This window comes from Rhamphochromis longiceps, linkage group LG23 (genome assembly GCF_057381845.1).
Source record: "Rhamphochromis longiceps isolate RC_006_pf linkage group LG23, R_longiceps_female_GT1.1, whole genome shotgun sequence".
Taxonomy (NCBI): domain Eukaryota; kingdom Metazoa; phylum Chordata; class Actinopteri; order Cichliformes; family Cichlidae; genus Rhamphochromis; species Rhamphochromis longiceps.
In genome coordinates this window covers 28,661,523-28,678,578 of record NC_140578.1, presented here as the reverse complement: position 1 = coordinate 28,678,578, position 17,056 = coordinate 28,661,523, and the positions used below count along the sequence as shown (strand labels likewise).

Here is a 17,056-nt window from a genome sequence, read left to right as displayed (position 1 = left end):
TCTATATTTTATATATTTTATATAGCTGTGGTGTTGCTGGTTTTTTTTAAACTTGGCACACGCTTAACCCTTTTCTGTGCAATACAATACCACTGTACTATTTTCTGTGTCTTTTACGTTTGTGTGAGCTGGGAACTCAACATAATAAGTAAGACCATCTGAACTCATCATTTTTCATGGGCAAAATGCACAAACCCCAAAATATTAACTGGATAGTCAGTGATAATTTTCAGTCTTAAATATATTTTGTTGATGCTTGTTAAAGTACTTCTATTGTACTAAATTCCACTTTAAACCAAAATTATTTTATAATAGCCGAACAGGATCTTTAAATCTTTGTTATTGTATTCACTAGATAGTTATTGCTTAATGTGTACCAGTTTCTGTAAGCAGTATCAGCACACAACAGCACACTGCATCCACAGAAGATGAACGAGAAGAGAGAAACAAATAAGCTCAGTTGTATTGCAGAGATCCTCAGTCGATGTAAGGGGTTGCCAAGTGTGTTTTATTGGCATGCTCATCCATCAAAAGGCCAACACAAGCTGAATCTAAGGTCAAAGGGATGCTTCTTGGAAGGAGATAGACAGCTTTTAATGATTTAAACAAGAGACAATAATTTTGTTAAAGGTCAGCGACCGACAGATTCATGGATCTGTTTTTCTTCTGTCATTTCAAGATCATTTTTACAGGACAAGGATGGTGGAGTATTGTTATTAATGCTAAAATGTCCTTTAAAGGCAATAAAGAGCTGTGAGGAGTGACGTTTTGTGTGTTTAAAAGGGGGAGAAAACAGAAAAGCTGACTTCTGTTGTTCCATTTTTAAGTCTCCACTGGCTGGTAGATGCCTACACTCCTCTTACATTCATCAGCCAATAATATATTTGATATAATGGATGGTGCCAAATTGGAGAGAAAAATGTGTCAAAGCCAAAATAGGTAAATAAATAAATAAAAACAGCATGCGGTAGAAGACTGGTGTTAATTTCATTCCTTAATTATCCAGGCTTAATTAGCCTGGAGTGGGAGCATATGGCATTTATTTTAAGAGCTTCTGACCAAGTAATGCACCGCTCTTCATCTTGGAAAACCCTTCTTATGTAACAAGAATGTAAAGCATGCATTGCGGTCGAAACAAACAGTGGAAACAGAGTTTAATTTGAACACTAATCCCACCATGATACACAGGACAATTATTTAGGATGACATCATGGGAATAAAGTTTATTTTTAAGTAATAAAATTTATGGAATGAAAACAAAAAAAAAAGAAATGTTTTGTGTATTTTATGTATTCAGGCATGTGCTTGTACTGTATGACGGGAACAAGGGATATAAATTTACTGCAGAAGGCTTCTAAATAAAATGGACTATACTTTCTAAGAGGTTTAAAGGATGAGCCAATGCTGAGTGTCCAAATAATACAACTTAGCAAAGAACCAATTTTGAATGACACGGGACCTGAGAGACGTCATCTGGGCCTTCAGCTGATCCATCATCAGTAGCAACAGGTCTTATGGAGTAAATACAAGTTTTAATTTTTGGCTCAAATCATCATCATTATGTACAGAGGATGTCAGGAGAGTGGTACCACAGTGAGTGTCTGCAGTAATGTGTAAAAGACAGTGGAGGCTCTGTCATGTTTGGCAATTTTGTCAAAATTGATGAATTATGAATACAGAAAAGTGCCATCAGATTTTGATCCACCATGCAGTACCATTTGGAAAACTGATCTGATTGGTAACCGCATCATTTTTCAGATTGACAATGACCCCAAACACACTGCTAATGTAGTAAAAGCCTACCTGGATAGAAAAACACACAGTGCAATACTATCAGTCATCGATTGGCCTCCCCAGAGCCCGGACCTCAACATTATTGAAGCAGTGTGGGATCATGTTAACAGAGAACAGAACAAAACATCCAAGAAAGAGCTTTGAATGTCCTTCAAGAAGCCTGGAGAAATATTCCTGAAGACTACTTAAAGACATGACAAGAAAGCTGTTCAGGCTGTGCTGAAGAATTAAGGTGGTCAAAGCAAATATTGACTTTCAAGCTCATTAGAAGTGTACAAACTCTGTTTTTGCCTTATATGCTGTATTTCTGACAGATTGCTGTGGTGGCTCAAAACTTCTTTTTTTTTTTTTGCAGCATTGTAATTAACAAAGCCATTCAGATAGAGCAGTACTGCTGAATGAAACTCAGTATGTTGGATGAAACTCAACCTTTAGTTAACCAGACAATGTCCTTGACTTCACGCACACTGAACCAGACTTCCTGCACACTTACTTATTACAAGTTAATGCTGTAGGTGAGACAACACATACCTACAACCGCTGCACAAATATTTCATGAAATTATTGTTCTTAAATGTTGCAAACATCTTTGTGGCTAAAACTTTGTGGGGGTTTTTTTAAAACTCTGAACAGAATCTTCTATTTAAGCTTTGGGTCTTAATCAAATTTGCTGTAATCTAGTCTTTAGCTCATAAAAATCCACCTCTCAGCAACATCTCTGAGCTTTGTTGAACAGCTGTTCAAATAATGCAAAAGACCCACAAGGACACAACTCAGATGTGAAAAGTGTAGAGTTATAAAGTTATGGGGTTTCTCAGAGGCTGATTCAATTCATTCTGATGTGATTTTATCTTCTGAAAAGGCAGCTTCATTGTTTAATTACTTTCGCGTTATGGTTGAAGTAGCACAGTCATGCCCTTGTTAACCCGACAGTGGGACTGTCGCCTCAGAACCGTCAAGTGGCCCAGTCAGGCAGAAGCTGGGACAGGGTGTACCAAAGCAGCACTGCCACACTGACAGTTACAGTGGACATTTGGCTTGTGTTTTGCTCGGGTTACTGTTGTGGATGAACTGATTCACTAACACCACCTGACCTAAAATCCCATCCCACGCCCCTGCTGATGCTGAGCCACAAGACACGGTCCTTTCATTTCCATATTTATGCTTTTCATCTGAGAAAAGGGAAAAAACAAGAAAAGAAAACTTGCACATGTCAAGGAACACATTCAGCAATAACTCTTGTATAAATATCTGGCATAAAGCAAGAAAGCCAAACAGATAAAGTCAGGCATTCAGTGGTCACGGCTGCCCCCTGTTGTTTAACTTCAGTAACAAGAATGCTCCTTCCTTGTTAAACTAACACACTCATAATAACAACTGGTGTACATTTATCTCAATAACAGAACAATTAACCCACATTAATCTGACACTACAGTTCGATGACCACTGACTGCTTATGGTTGTGATGACTGTTGCTGACTCCTGAGCTCGGCTAGCTGTCTCCTCATGTGGTAGATATCATCAGACATTTGCCTAAGGGAAAGTAGGCACAACTTAGTAGCCTTTAGTATTTAGAAGCAGGACATCAATCATCTCTGTTCTGGCATTTAGAGCTATTTGTAGCATGTCTACTGTCACATGTTTATAGTATTTCTACCTGTGGTTGGCTTGTGCCCTGCTCAGCTGGCAGCGTAGGCGCTTCATGATGGCTTCATAGCGCCTGTTCTGGATCTGAGGAAGGGGGAAAAGTGATGTTGTTGATGCTTTCTTTCAGACTGAAACATAACTCATGTCTTGATACAAATTCTATCTAGGTGATTTAGCTGTTTTATGAACAAATGTCAGCCTCATAAGATGTCCCTGGTTTCTGTTGGGTAAGTCTGCACACCTCTATGTCTTTCTTTATTTGGGCATGAATCTCAGACTCTTTTTGGAGCCGGTGTCTCTTCTCAGATATGGTCTTCATCTTCAGGGAGACCTCCTCTTTCAGAGCTTTAATCTCTCTCTGCACACATGAGCATATAATAGTTATCGATACTGAAGATCTCTGAAAAAGATCCCTATGATTAAAATGAAGAGACCACCTTTGCCATCTGCACTGTGTTTCCATTTGGATTGTTCAAATCTTCCTTCAGCTCCTCGTTTTGCTTTCTCAGCATCTGTACTAGTTCTTTCTTCTCCTTCAGCTCGTTATGGGCCTTTGTCTGGCTCACTGCATGCAAAACAGCTGCCCTGTGGCCTTCCATCTTACTTCGGTAAGCGTTGAACCCTGCAAGCGCCACTAGTGCAACCTCCTCCTCCTCACCTATCAGAATCTGGAGTTCTGTGTTTTCCTTGCTGATGGATACACAGCGATCATGAAGGAGTTTGGTCTGCTGCTCCAGCTGCTCCATCTCACTTTCCAGCACTAGGATTTCTCTCACTTTTGATCTCAGGTCCTTGTCTATGCCCTCGTTTTTCCTCTCAAGCTCTGACAGAGTTGCCTGGAAAATAAGGCAAACCAAAAAGTCCAATTAAGTCATAAAGAAAGCCACAAACTATGCAAATAAATGTTTACTTCACTTTCTAGACAATTTTCTCCCATTGTGTTTTTTAATTATATTTTGTGACTCTTTTTGATCATTTGACACCTCTTTGTGGTGGATTTGAGGCACATTTTGGTTAATTAGGTCTCTTTATGTAACATTTTATGACTTAGTTACTCTGACGGTTATATTTGCATCATTATACATATAGTATAGTTCTGGGACAAGACAACGGATTTTCCTGGCTCTTTGGGTGCACAGAACTGTGCTCAGTAGGCTGAGTGATGTGTCCATGGTAAAAAAAAAATCTATCTAATATGCCATCATTTTGTATTATGATAGCCACTTTATATGTTATACTATGTTATTACCATTGTACAAAGCAGGAATGGGCAATTAATTTTTCCGAAGGGCCACATAAGAAAGCGGGACTGTGGAGGAGCAGATCAAAAAGCTTGTAAAAAAGCTAAAATAAAAAATTGCTCATTTGGCCCCTTCAGAAAAATAATTGCCCAATGTGTTTTGCATTTAGTTAATCAGTGTTGTAGGGGAATAGGGTTAGAGATGAACCTGCAGGGTACTGAGTGTCCTCTGTTTCTCTTTCAGGGCCTCTTTCTGGGTATAGCCATGTTGACTCACATTCTCCACTGCCTTGGTTAACGAAAACCCAGGCGGTCCTGGAAATCATGAGAATCACTTTGTGAAAGTCTATAAAATAACTACCTGGCTGCCAATTTAGCCAAATTTTCATTTTCATTGGCAAAGTTTAAGCCAAGGGGTTATTTATTTCTTTAAAATGGACGCCACTGATCACGTAAAACAATAAAATATTAGGCCTTTAAAAGTAGCAAACACCAACTTCTTTACTTACTCTGAGCTAACATTAATTAGCTATGTAGCTTATGCTAGACTAACAAAGCTAACATCAGCTCTATTTATTTATTTGTTACAGTTTAAGTTATGTACAGTTGCTTAAACAATTAAGCAGACATATATTTACTTTCCTGTATTGCCAAAAACAAACAAAACATCTTACCATCTTCACTGACCCCAAAGTTTGGCATATTGACTTGCTAGCTTATAATTTTCTATACTGTTTATGTCTGATAGTTAGCAATGACAGCATGCCATTTTTATCCTTGGGTTTCAAGTAACCCTAGAAAAATGTGAAATCAACTAACTTAAAAAGATTAAATAAACAAAGCTAATATGGTGTTAAGTTAATATGTTCATTTACAATATAAACGAAAGTATTTATTTAGTTTACTTTTTATTAATTTATTTGCAATTAGAAAAATGAGCAGCGGGATGTAACCTAACCATTGATACAATACGACTACGATTCCCACAGTTCACTTTTTCTCCACGTCAAACTATATCCGGTCTCTCTTACAGCCAGCAGCAGTCTCGCATGTAAACACAAAAATAAAACTAGCGAGCATTATTTTACTTCACTTGTCACCGCCTAAATTTAGTCAAATGCTTGTCAGGCGTTGCCTCAGACTGTGCTCTTTGTGTACCCGTGTAGTTTACAGCAGCGGAGTAAGAAGAGGAGGATGGAGGACACTTGTGGGACACGCCAGTGTGAAACATGCTAACAGGACAGACGTGCCACACTGGGGCAGAGTAATGTTTAAACGCTTCTTTCACAGTGATTTGGGGGAGCTGTACAAGAACGAGTCAGTTCAGGTGTATCTCGAGCAGCTCATGGAGGAGCACAGAGACCTGAGCAAGAAGCTACAGCATGCATACCTCAGTGAGTCAGACAGAAAGGGGCTCACAAAGAAGCACACTGAGTTGCTGCCTCTGGCAAGTGTGTTTAGGAGCATTGAACAAGCTCAGAAAGACCTCGAAGAGGTCAGTTCACTTCTAAAAGGTGAGTAGGATTTTTTTAAGCTTACTATATATACATGTAATGGCTTTATAAACACACCTCTCAAACCACAGAAAACCATCAAACGAGGTCTTCTAACTATTTAAATACCACATGTATTTGCTGCTTTGTGTGAGCACAGTTTTACTTTGCATTCTTAAATACAATAAATAAAATTATTTTCCTTACTCATGGCAGGTTTAGCTGGCACCAAAGATGAAGATGAAGATCTGACCCAGCTGCTAAAAGAGGAGGAAGCACAAATCTCCAGCAAGATTTTGGCTTTAAGAAGAGACGTAAGAACCCAAAAGACACAGCTAATTAATGCAGAAGTGTGTGACGGACCATTGTTTCTTCATGAGGTTTTCTCTTTACCGCAGCTAATCAAAGCTCTTATCCCCACTGATCCTCTTGACTCGAGTAATGTTCTGCTGGAGGTCGTATCAGGGCGGACAACAGGAGGTATGAAGGAAAGCAAAACTCTGAATTTGTTTTTATAAATTCAAAATACAATTCACAGTAAAATACTGCAAATAAGCGTTATTATGGAAAATAAGTGTTATACTTTCTCATGTGTGGTTTCAGGTGACATTTGTCAGCAGTTCACCAAAGAAATGTTTGACATGTACCAGGGTTTTGCATTTTACAAAAACTGGGACTTTGAGGTGTTGAACTACATACCTGCAGAGTATGGTAAGGTAATTTTTGTATTTCTGTATCATTCATAAATAGTTCCTGCTGTATCCCCCCCCCGAGTGTCTTTGTTATTAGTTCCAACTCACTCATCATGGGATTGAATGACTATGTGTGGATTAGAGTAGAAATTTAAACTTGTGGTGATCAGTGGACATAAACCTCCTACCAAAACATTTACAGCTGCATGAACGGTGTCTCTCAGGTGGTCTGCACCATGCAGCAGCGAGAATAGCTGGAGAGAACGTGTACAGGCACCTGAAGCACGAAGGAGGAACCCACCGGGTTCAAAGGATCCCTGAGGTGGGGCTCTCCTCCAGGATGCAGCGAATCCACACAGGAACCGTGACTGTCATCATCCTGCCTCAGCCAGTTGAGGTACACTGCGTTTTTTTCTTTTTATGACTTCTCTTTGTTTACTGGAATGGTTAAACAGTACATCTCTGTTTTTATCTTTGGTGCTTGCAGTTTGAAGTCCACATCGATCCAAAGGATCTTCGAATCGACACGTTCAGATCTCGTGGTCCTGGGGGGCAAAGTGTTAACACAACAGACAGCGCAGTGCGCGTAGTTCATCTTCCGACAGGTAAACTGTACCACCATGCCGTTTTGCTTCCTCAAAGATTGTATAAAATATGTAGCCACTGTGATGTGCTCTTTCAAACCTCACTCACACACTATGGGAGGTGCTCTCTGTGGTAACCAATCATGGAAGCTCCTCCACCACCTCTGTCTAAGACAGACCAGTCACTTCGAGGAGGCAGTTGTCCCTTGACACCTTTGAAAGAGAATGATAACTGAGTGAGGTACACTATATTGCCTCACCAATCCAAATCATTGAATTCAGGTGTTCCAATCACTTCCATGACCACAGGTGTATAAAATCAAGCACCATGCAGACTGCTTCTACAAACATGCAGTGGTGTAAATCACTGGACTCTAGAGCGGAAACGTGTTCTCTGGATTGACGAATCGATGGATGAGTCTGGCTTTGGCGGTTGCCTGGAGACCAGTACTTGCATTGTGCCAAGTGTAAAGTTTGGTGGAGGGGGGATTATGGTGTGGGTTTGGTTTTCAGGACCTGAGATCCAGTGAAAGGAAATCTTAATGCTTCAGCATACCAAGACATTTTGGATAACTCCATACTTCCAACTTTATGGAAAGAGTTTGGGATGGCCCCTTCCTGTTCCAACATACACGTGTGAAGGCAGACAAGCGAATGCTTTTGGCAATATAGTGTACATCACCTGACTGCCCTACTTGTATGGCCACATGATTTGAAGCTTCATTGTTTTGTGTGTTGCCATGTTAGTGTTTTTGGAACCCAAAGGGATCAAATTTTAATGTTGAGTGCCAAGTTGTCATCTAAAGTTTGCCTAATACATTTATGATCCATTTATGCATCACTTAACACATAAAGCAGATACAGCAGGTTTTTTCCTCTTTGCAGGAATAACTGCAGAGTGTCAGCAGACTCGATCTCAGCTGCAAAACAGAGAAACGGCCATGCGCATGTTGAGAGCCAGGCTCTACCAAGGCATGATGGGTAAAGAGACTGAACAGAGGAATACAGCACGAAAGCAGCAGGTGGGTGAAGCAGGAAAACATAACCTGTAACATTCACAGATTTTTGTTCTCTTTTCCAACTTTGTCATTGTTCCTCTGTGTCTAAAAACAGGTGGGCACACGCTCTCAGTCAGAGAGAATTCGTACCTACAACTTCAGTCAGGATCGTGTCACAGACCACCGCACCGGATATACAACGAGGGACATCAAGGTTAGGTTTGAAGCCAGTGTTATCTACTTCAGCTAAAGGGTAAAAATCAATGTTGTGTGTTTTTTCATGTCTGTTTTTAGGAGTTCATGAGAGGTGGGGAGGCTCTCGATGATCTGATCTCTGATATACTTGAACACACAGAGAAGGAGGCTCTTCTCGAGGCGGCGGAGAACAGCAGCAGTTTGAAACGAACAGAGTCTGGACCGTCTGCAGACTGAGAGCAGCTTATGGGAGATGTGCTTCCTGACATATCTGACTGCTCTGTGCCTGCAGAACACATGTTATTCTATTATTTGGGCAATTAATTGCAAATGATGCAATGTAAGACAAACCAAAAGTAACAGAGGTTTTTATTTTTGTAATAAAATGTAACTTGTGTGTTTTGTGCCTTTGCAGTTTTCTAAATAACACTAAAGATTAAGGAGGGAGTAACTTGAACACCTTTAACAGGCCTGTCATTACAGTTTTAGCTAATATGGGTTTTAAAACTGCTGCTTTTTAAAAATAATGAACACACTGAATCACACTTACTGGCCATTTTATTAGGCACATGTGTTCAATCAGTGTCACCGGGCAGTTACTAGACAGATTCTCTATAGGGAGATGACAAACACTCTCAATTCAAAATACCATCCCCCAAGTAGAGACCGTTTAACAAATCATTTGGTCCCTGTTTGGTATGAGGTTGAAAAGCGCAATCTGATCTCAGATCTGAAACATGTCACAAAGGCAGTCATCACAGCTGATGGATGGACAAGTTCTACTCAAGACCATTACCTCACTGTAATGTTGGTACTATGTCAGATGAGGCCAGAATAAGGAAAAAGTCCTCAAAATAAGGCAGTCTATGAATCACAGATGGGGACATCTGTGGCAGAGAAATCCTGGAGGAGTTTGGAGTAAAAGAGAAGGTTGTGGCATGCATGGATGTAGCTGTGAAAAAGGTGAAATTTATCAAGCTGCCACGTTTTGCACACACACTAAATCTTGGACGCCGAAAGCTGTACAGCTGCAATACAGTTTCCAACTGGACAGGAAGGATTCATTCTGTGATTGTATGGATGAAGAAATCCCACATGGCAAGAGTAATCCTCAAGGAGAAACAGTAACTTCTTTGTATGAATACTTTTTAAATACTTGAATAAAAGTCAGCCAAAATGTAAATCAACAGATTAGGATCAATATAAAATGATAACATCATGTTTGTGATGATGGAGAGATTCTGTCAGCAGTTTTCAGCCATCCAAACTGCAGCTGTAGACCTCTGCCTAAGAAAGCCCATCAAGAAGGAGAAGTATATAATCTTTGGGGTATATAAAAATTGGTTGCTTAAACATATTAACATATTAAAATGTGTTTATTATTTTTTGTTTATATTGCAGACTTGGCAGAATTGGCAATGAGGACATGCAGAGGAGTTTCTGGTGCTGATGTTGAAGCATTACATGTCCACGCTTGCTGTGTTTAGTGAAAAAAGTCTGACCTGTGGCCAGAGACTGCCCATCCTTCTGCAGCAGAGAGTGAATCAAGAAGTCCAACTGCATAGAAGTCTTTTTCCCATTCCAATCAAGGACAGTGCCACAGTCTGGTGGTGCTATATTTTATTCCCTAACCAGCCAGTTAGAGAATCAATGAGGAATCGAATCGTTAAATGATATTGATAATTGGTATCGCTAAATTCTTATCAGTTCCCATCCTTAGTCTTTAGCATTTAATATTCTTTTGAAAATTATTTATTTTCATATTTCTTAAATAGACATTGCACTGTGTTATTAGTGGATGCCAAGAAAATACTGTTAAACTGAAGAAACTTACTGTTATTAGCAGTAATCAATTCAATTGAAGTAATCAGGTGCCTTAATTTAAAAAAATAAATTGTGACATATTTTTACGTTTTCAATGTCCAGATCTTTGACTTTTGTTTAATTAAAAATAATTTTTAAAAATTAACAATAAATATTTAGTTTTGCTAAACTGAAGAAGTGACTCTGTTGTACTTTTAAGTTATGTCAGCTTCCCATGGGAGACATGATTGAAAGCAATGAGTACCAATTACTAAATATTTTTTAATTCATTTATTAAACATGTTAGTTTTATTGTAGCTGAAGGGTACATGTCAAAGGTAAGTGCCTCTGTTCACATAAAAATATTCACACTATTAAAAATTTGTTTTGTGTGTTTCTGTTTGCTAGCTGTACGTATGGGCCATGACTGGCCATGACCTCAGCAGGACCCGGCCTTCCCTTGCGCCGATGCCGGCATCACCTTCAGAAGAGGCGACATCGTGGAAATTGTGAACCAGACGGATGCCCTCTGATGGCAGGCAAAGAAACTGCCCACACGGCATGTGCCAGCCTCATCCCCTCTATCAACCTACTCATGCTCATCCAATCTCGTACTGCATATAATAGGTGAGCCACAGGTTTTGGACCTCTATTATGAAAGTGAATCCCACACAACCAGTGAAGCCAGTTTAAGGGGAAGAGTATAGACTATAACTACTCTAACTCTGCTTTGGTTTATGGAACTGTTTCTCAAACACAGTATTTTGCAGTATACAGACTTCCGAGGATGATGTCATTGCTCAGTTTTTGGGCTTTTCCTCTGAGATGTTCTGACTTTGACACTTGAGATCTTCTGGTTTGGGAACTCTGACTTCTTTTGCTTGTTTTTCTAGAATTGAATCCTTTAGCATCTCTTCTTAAGCCTGACAATATTGCTTGTATGTAAAACAGATCCGCAGCAGTGACAGTTAATTTCCATCTATTTTGTATTATTTGAACTATTTTATAGGTTTTATTGTGTTATTACCACTGTATAAAGCAGGAATGGGCAATTAAGTTTCCCTAGGGGCCACATGAGAAACTGGAACTGTTGTGGAGGGCACATAGATTCAGAATTAAGAGTCACCTTTATTGTCATTGCACAGTATTGTAAAAACTACAGCAAAATGAAATTTTCTTGTGTGATCAGTACCAGCATTCACACACAAACCTATTTACACAAAAGCTTAAATACTTACATTAAATTAAGTTGATCTTGCCAAGAAGGATAGGTGGAGTCTGTTGAGTTCTGTGATGGTCCTGAGAAAAAACTGTTGAGCAACCTGGTGGTATGGACTTTGAGGACTTTCTAACGCCTGCTGAATGGAAGTACGAAGAAAAGGTTGTACGACGGGTGTGTTTTGTCCTGCAGAATATTGTTTGTTCGTAAGGGGCAGCAGGTCCTAAAAAGATCATCTAGGGAGGTCAGAGGCAGTCCAATAATTTTTTAAATCTGTTCTTATTACTTGTTTGAGGGATTTCTTGATCAATAAGCCTATAAAGAGATATAATGAATATTTCTCATGTGGCACCTTCAGAAAATTAATTGCCCACCTCTGGTATAAAGTGTTTTGCACTTAGTTACTGCAACATTTTTATGTTACGGTTAGAATTTTGTGTAATTAACATCAAATTTCTGTTAGGTTGTTGGTGTTGTAATGGCGTGGGGTGTATTTTATTGACCCCTTAGTAGCAACTGAGTCTCATTTAAACAACACAGCCTACCCGAGTGTTGTTGCTGACCATGTCCATCCCTTCATGACCACAGTGTACCATCTTCTGATAGCTGCTTCCAGTAGGATCCCACACCATGTCAAAAAACTAAGATCATTTCACACTGGTTTCTTGAACATGACAATGAGTTCACTCTACTCAAACAGCCCCCACAGTCATCAGATCTCAATCCAATAGAGCACCTTTGGGATGTGGTGGAACAGGAGATTCTCATCATGTATGTGCAGCTGACAAATCTCTGAGGAATGTTTCCAACACCTTGTTGAAGCTTTGCAAAGAACTGATATTGCTCTTTAGGTAAAAAAAGGGTCCGACTGGTATTAGCAAAGGGTACCTAATAAAATGACTGTATTGATATAGTTCGGTGTATTGTGGTGACCTTTCCTGAAGTAGGATGACACTCGGAAAGTTCATCCTCCACCAAGGTCAATGCCCAACTTTGCAATTTTAAATAAAGTCGTCTTGAACTGTGCCAGAAATGTTTTTTCTCCTCTCTTACCCTTCTCCACTGGGTTTCAACAAAGTACTTTATCTCATTATCTCTTTCATAGAGATACTAACCTCAAGTGAAGAATGTGTGTGAGCTTTGAGATCCTAATATAGATTTATAAACTGAAAGTCAAAGTGTTGTTTATTGTTTGCGTCTTTCATGGTTCTTTGCCAATCAGGGTGCGGCAAAGCCACATATCAGCTTTATACACACACTCTGACCCATAAAAGCATGTCACACCCAGCATGTGTGACATGACCAACAACCACTTGAGCTCCTATTTTGAGTAAATGTTTTCTGGCGTGAATAAAAAAGCCAAGCCTTTTTCTAAAGTTGTTTTTCCCCCACTAACTGGAAGGTCATTATTTATTGACATCACATATTTCTCATGTTAATAACTACAATCCATACTGCTTTATAAAAGTATAGCAATTATTCACTTCAGCTGACAAATATTAGACTGATGTTTCCAGTCGGATGCCTTACTTACTTAAACAAAAAAAAAAAGATATTGAAGTAGAAAATGTTTCTTTGATTTGCTGAGAAAATTCTTCACATTAATAAACGGGACGCCCAACATCATACCAACCTATCTAAATCACCAGCTATTGTACACAAAAACTGTACCCAGCAGTTAAAACTTAGAAAAACACATTTTAAAGAATTTGTAACTTCTCGAGCCAATTTCTCCTGAAACTGCTGCACATCAAAGATCCAATAGATGCAATAAAATGTCAAAATGGTTTTAGTAGAAGTTCTCTGAGTGTAAAAGTCTCATTCTGCGGCATCCTGACTTAGACGTTATTGTTTTTGTGGCTTTGTTGGGGGGGTCAGTCGTCTTTGTCTCTCTGTCGGAGGCTCCTCGATTTGCCATTTTGTGTCTTGTTCCTTCGGAACGATGCCGGACCGCCTTCTTCTCCGAGGGAAGTGATGATGCGTTCTTTGAACTTCGGCTTGGGCTCCGGGGGCAGCTCTGCTGGAGCGCTGGCAGTGCTTCCCTCCACTTCAGGCAGCTGCAAATCCACATTTTCACTGAAATGAGAATAAAAGAGAAAAAGAAAAAGCTCTTTAGTAGCTGCCGGCACACATATGTAGGATCTCGCTGTGTAACAACTCAAAGATGTTGCACTTACTACGGATCCTCTTCTTGCAGGATCTGCTCCCAGACTCCGTATGGATTGGCAGCTTTTGGCCTCTTGGCTTTCGTTTCCCTTTGTTTCGCCTGTTCTTCTGTTTTCTCCGGTTCAGCTGTTGTGTTTTGGACCTCCTCAACTTTTGTCGCCTCTTTATCGTCATCTTTAGGAGTGTCGTCACTCACTTTACCTTCATCCTCTTTTTCTGATGGCTCCGTCTCTGCTTTCCTTTTCTGCAAACAAAAATCAGGAAACCTGAACTGTAACAAGAAGAAGGTGAAGTTCGTCTATACAGACTCTCGCCTTCTCTTTGAACTACTCACCCTGAAGCTGATCTTTGGCACTTTGGGCTGCTGGCTGGTTTTCTCAGGGGCTTCAGCCTCTTGAGATGATGGGGCCCCGTTGGAACTCTCCTCCTCTCCTGATAGAGGCTCTGGCTGAGGGGTCACGGGATCCTCTGGACCCTCTCCTTCTTGGTTGGATTCAGAGCTGGATCCAGGCACCTCATCAGGGGGGAAGTCAGCAGGCTTCTCCCAGCTGGACTCTGAAGGGTGAGGGAAAAAATGGATGTAATCCCACAGATGACATGAAATAGAAGAAGCCATTCATTTAGAAAGAGAAACACTCCACCTCCGGTTTCTGTGTTGTAGTAGTATGTGTAACCATCAGGACTGACAACTTCCATCCAAGCAGAGCCTGAAGTACTCTAGGAGAAACAATATTAAGATATATGAGCAACAGAACACCCCATTTGTAATTAAATTTATATATATATATATATATATATATATATTTATATATATATATATATATATATTTATTATATAAAACAGATATTAACTCCAGTCTGTTGAGTCTGTTCAGAGGCTGAACTCACTCCCTGGAGGCCCTCTGGTTTTTCCCACTTAGATTCTGTCATATATAAACAGACAAAGGCAATAATCAAATGGAATATATTTAAAAAAACTAAACAAACTATAAACAGACAGAATTTCACGACATTTTCCATTATTCCTCACCTCCTGTTATTGTGTTGTAGTAATACGTGTGTCCATCATCTGTTAGGCCTTCAACCCAAACCTGCTCTTCTGTTTGCTGTCTGACCTTACCGCTTGCCTTCGCTGCTTTCTTCTGTGGCTTCTTTGGCTGGGGTTTCACTTGAACTTGTGGCCGTGCTGTCGTTTGCTCCGGAGAGCTTAGACCTAAACACAAAGATGCTCCGCTGAAATAAATCCAAGGAATTATACTCACAGGTTAAAGAACATCCCCCGACAATTACCTTGCGCTTCTCTTTCCATCCTCTTCAGATCTTCCTGATAGGCCTTCAACGCAGCTTCCTCCATCGCAGCAAACTCTTTGGACATGCGTTCCTCCTGCTTTGCCTTTTGAATGCTCTTCTTCTTAATCTGCAGGAGAAAGATAGGGTGAGATGAGTGGCAGTGGCTTGTGGCCAATAGGGAGACAGTATTGCAGTCAGCTGTGTTTATGTCTGCACCTTATCTCTCGTGCCAGTCGTGAGAATGGTGCCAAGACAGGCAGGCTGCTCATGCCTGTGTGTATCACTCGAGCACAAACTGATAATGATAGTGTGCCCTGTGTGACCGTGTACTGGGAGCCATTTTATGCATAATAAAGCTAAAATAAATCAAAAATAGAGCTTGTTCAAGGAAGGAGTCAGGGTAAACAGTATAAAATTTGTGATATTATAGTGAAAAATATTTAAGAAAAAAAAACGTGTGTATTATGTGGTTCTTCTTTCAGTTGCTCCCTTTAGGGGATCATCTGCCACCATCTCATCTTATCTCTAGCGCACTCGCCTGTCACACCAACCCTCTGCATGTCATCCTTCATTACATCCATGAACCTCCTCTGAGGTCTTCCTCTTTTCCTCCTGCCTGGCAGCTCCATGTTGTCCAATATATTCACTATCCCTCCTCCACACATGTCTAAACCATCTCAGCCTGCTTCTCTAACTTTCTCTCCAAATCACTTGACCTGGGCTGTTCCTCTAATCCTGTACATGCTGGTCACTTCCAACGAATCAGAATCTGCTTTGCTGGCCAAGTGTACCAGTCTGCAAGTTTTTCGCTATTGAAGTAAACAGGATAGACAGACGGTACAGACAACAGCAACAATAACAACTTGTATACCATATACATATGTGTAATGGTACAATGGTGCAGTTTAAAGATGTTGGGATAAATTATGGAATAAAAAAAGTAATGAATAACTGGTTACTACATATACAGTATATACATTGGAGGCTGTGACAGTTTATAGTTTTGTTAGCAGGTCTCACTACCATCATGTAAATCATCTTAGCTCTCTCGTGCACTGTCTATTGCTTTGGATAGTAGATCCCAGGTAATTCAAGACTTTATTGATTTTTACGGACACCTGTGTCTTTGTAAGTAAACAGACTGAAGGCCTCAATGGGAAGCTTTTCATATGAATGTAAATCAATTTAGCACGATGCATGAAGCTCAATTTCTAGACTTGTGGATGCTACAAAATAGATCTTAATTGTATTATTTGCTCAATTATTTTAATAATTTGATAATATTATGTAATCTGTTACTTCGTATATTAAAAAAAAAACAGAATAAAAGTTAGTACCTCTGAAATTTTGGCAGCCACATTTTCTTTGTGATTTTTCCCCCTTTCGTGGAACTCGATGCTCTGTAGAGAAAAACGCGAGAAACATTAGCGTGGACGCCGTCCTCGGTAACACGTAGCCACATCTTCCTGTATACTCACGGGCTTATTGTCTGCAATCCAGCACTTGCAGTACTGGCAGAATTTCCTTGGTTGTGACTTCCAGTAGTCAGCCCTACAAATGCAGAAATCAGTCAGACTGGCTGAATAACTGGCCATGTGTGTTATATATTTCAAAGCTTAAATAGCAAGAGTCTTGTCCCGTTACTTACATTTTTAAGTCTCTGTGGTGAAAATAAGATCAAGAACTTAAGAAGAATGAAATGTGAAGACGATTGCTTCACTCATTTCAAGAATGACAACATGGTCCGTTTGTGATGACGTCATCGACAGCCGCCGCTGAACGACAGACGGAGGTCGATACTGAAGCTCGATGTATGATGTCCCTCTGGTGGATAAAGAAGAAATCGGCACGTATTCTTGTCACCCTGCTGAAAGGTTTTTAGAAAACAGCAGCTACGCCATAGACTCCTTCAAACACCCTAGAGGGACGTACTGA

General features: G+C 40.0%; 3 protein-coding genes across 3 annotated transcripts; 1 reads left to right on the top strand and 2 right to left on the bottom strand.

The window, feature by feature from the left end:
* Positions 1-3,190: 3,190 nt before the first annotated feature.
* Positions 3,191-5,383, bottom strand: ccdc122 (coiled-coil domain containing 122). The gene is made up of 6 exons (XM_085397308.1): positions 5,356-5,383; positions 4,890-4,996; positions 3,879-4,277; positions 3,683-3,799; positions 3,452-3,525; positions 3,191-3,327 (listed from the first exon to the last, which is right to left on the bottom strand). The coding sequence occupies exons 1-6, from the start codon at positions 5,381-5,383 to the stop codon at positions 3,249-3,251; spliced, it is 804 nt and encodes a 267-aa protein (XP_085253434.1). The 3' UTR covers positions 3,191-3,248.
* Positions 5,384-5,699: 316 nt separating this feature from the next.
* mtrf1 (mitochondrial translational release factor 1) lies at positions 5,700-9,040 on the top strand. Its single transcript, XM_085399284.1, has 9 exons — positions 5,700-6,195; positions 6,391-6,488; positions 6,573-6,654; positions 6,778-6,885; positions 7,091-7,263; positions 7,354-7,471; positions 8,336-8,472; positions 8,564-8,662; positions 8,743-9,040. The coding sequence occupies exons 1-9, from the start codon at positions 5,799-5,801 to the stop codon at positions 8,878-8,880; spliced, it is 1,350 nt and encodes a 449-aa protein (XP_085255410.1). The 5' UTR covers positions 5,700-5,798; the 3' UTR covers positions 8,881-9,040.
* Positions 9,041-13,029: 3,989 nt separating this feature from the next.
* wbp4 (WW domain binding protein 4) lies at positions 13,030-16,891 on the bottom strand. The gene is made up of 10 exons (XM_085399288.1): positions 16,770-16,891; positions 16,600-16,672; positions 16,459-16,521; positions 15,122-15,248; positions 14,862-15,044; positions 14,684-14,754; positions 14,473-14,548; positions 14,166-14,386; positions 13,843-14,075; positions 13,030-13,741 (listed from the first exon to the last, which is right to left on the bottom strand). Coding segments are annotated over exons 1-10 (1,251 nt in total). The 5' UTR covers positions 16,772-16,891; the 3' UTR covers positions 13,030-13,539.
* Between the last annotated feature and the right edge of the window lie 165 nt (positions 16,892-17,056).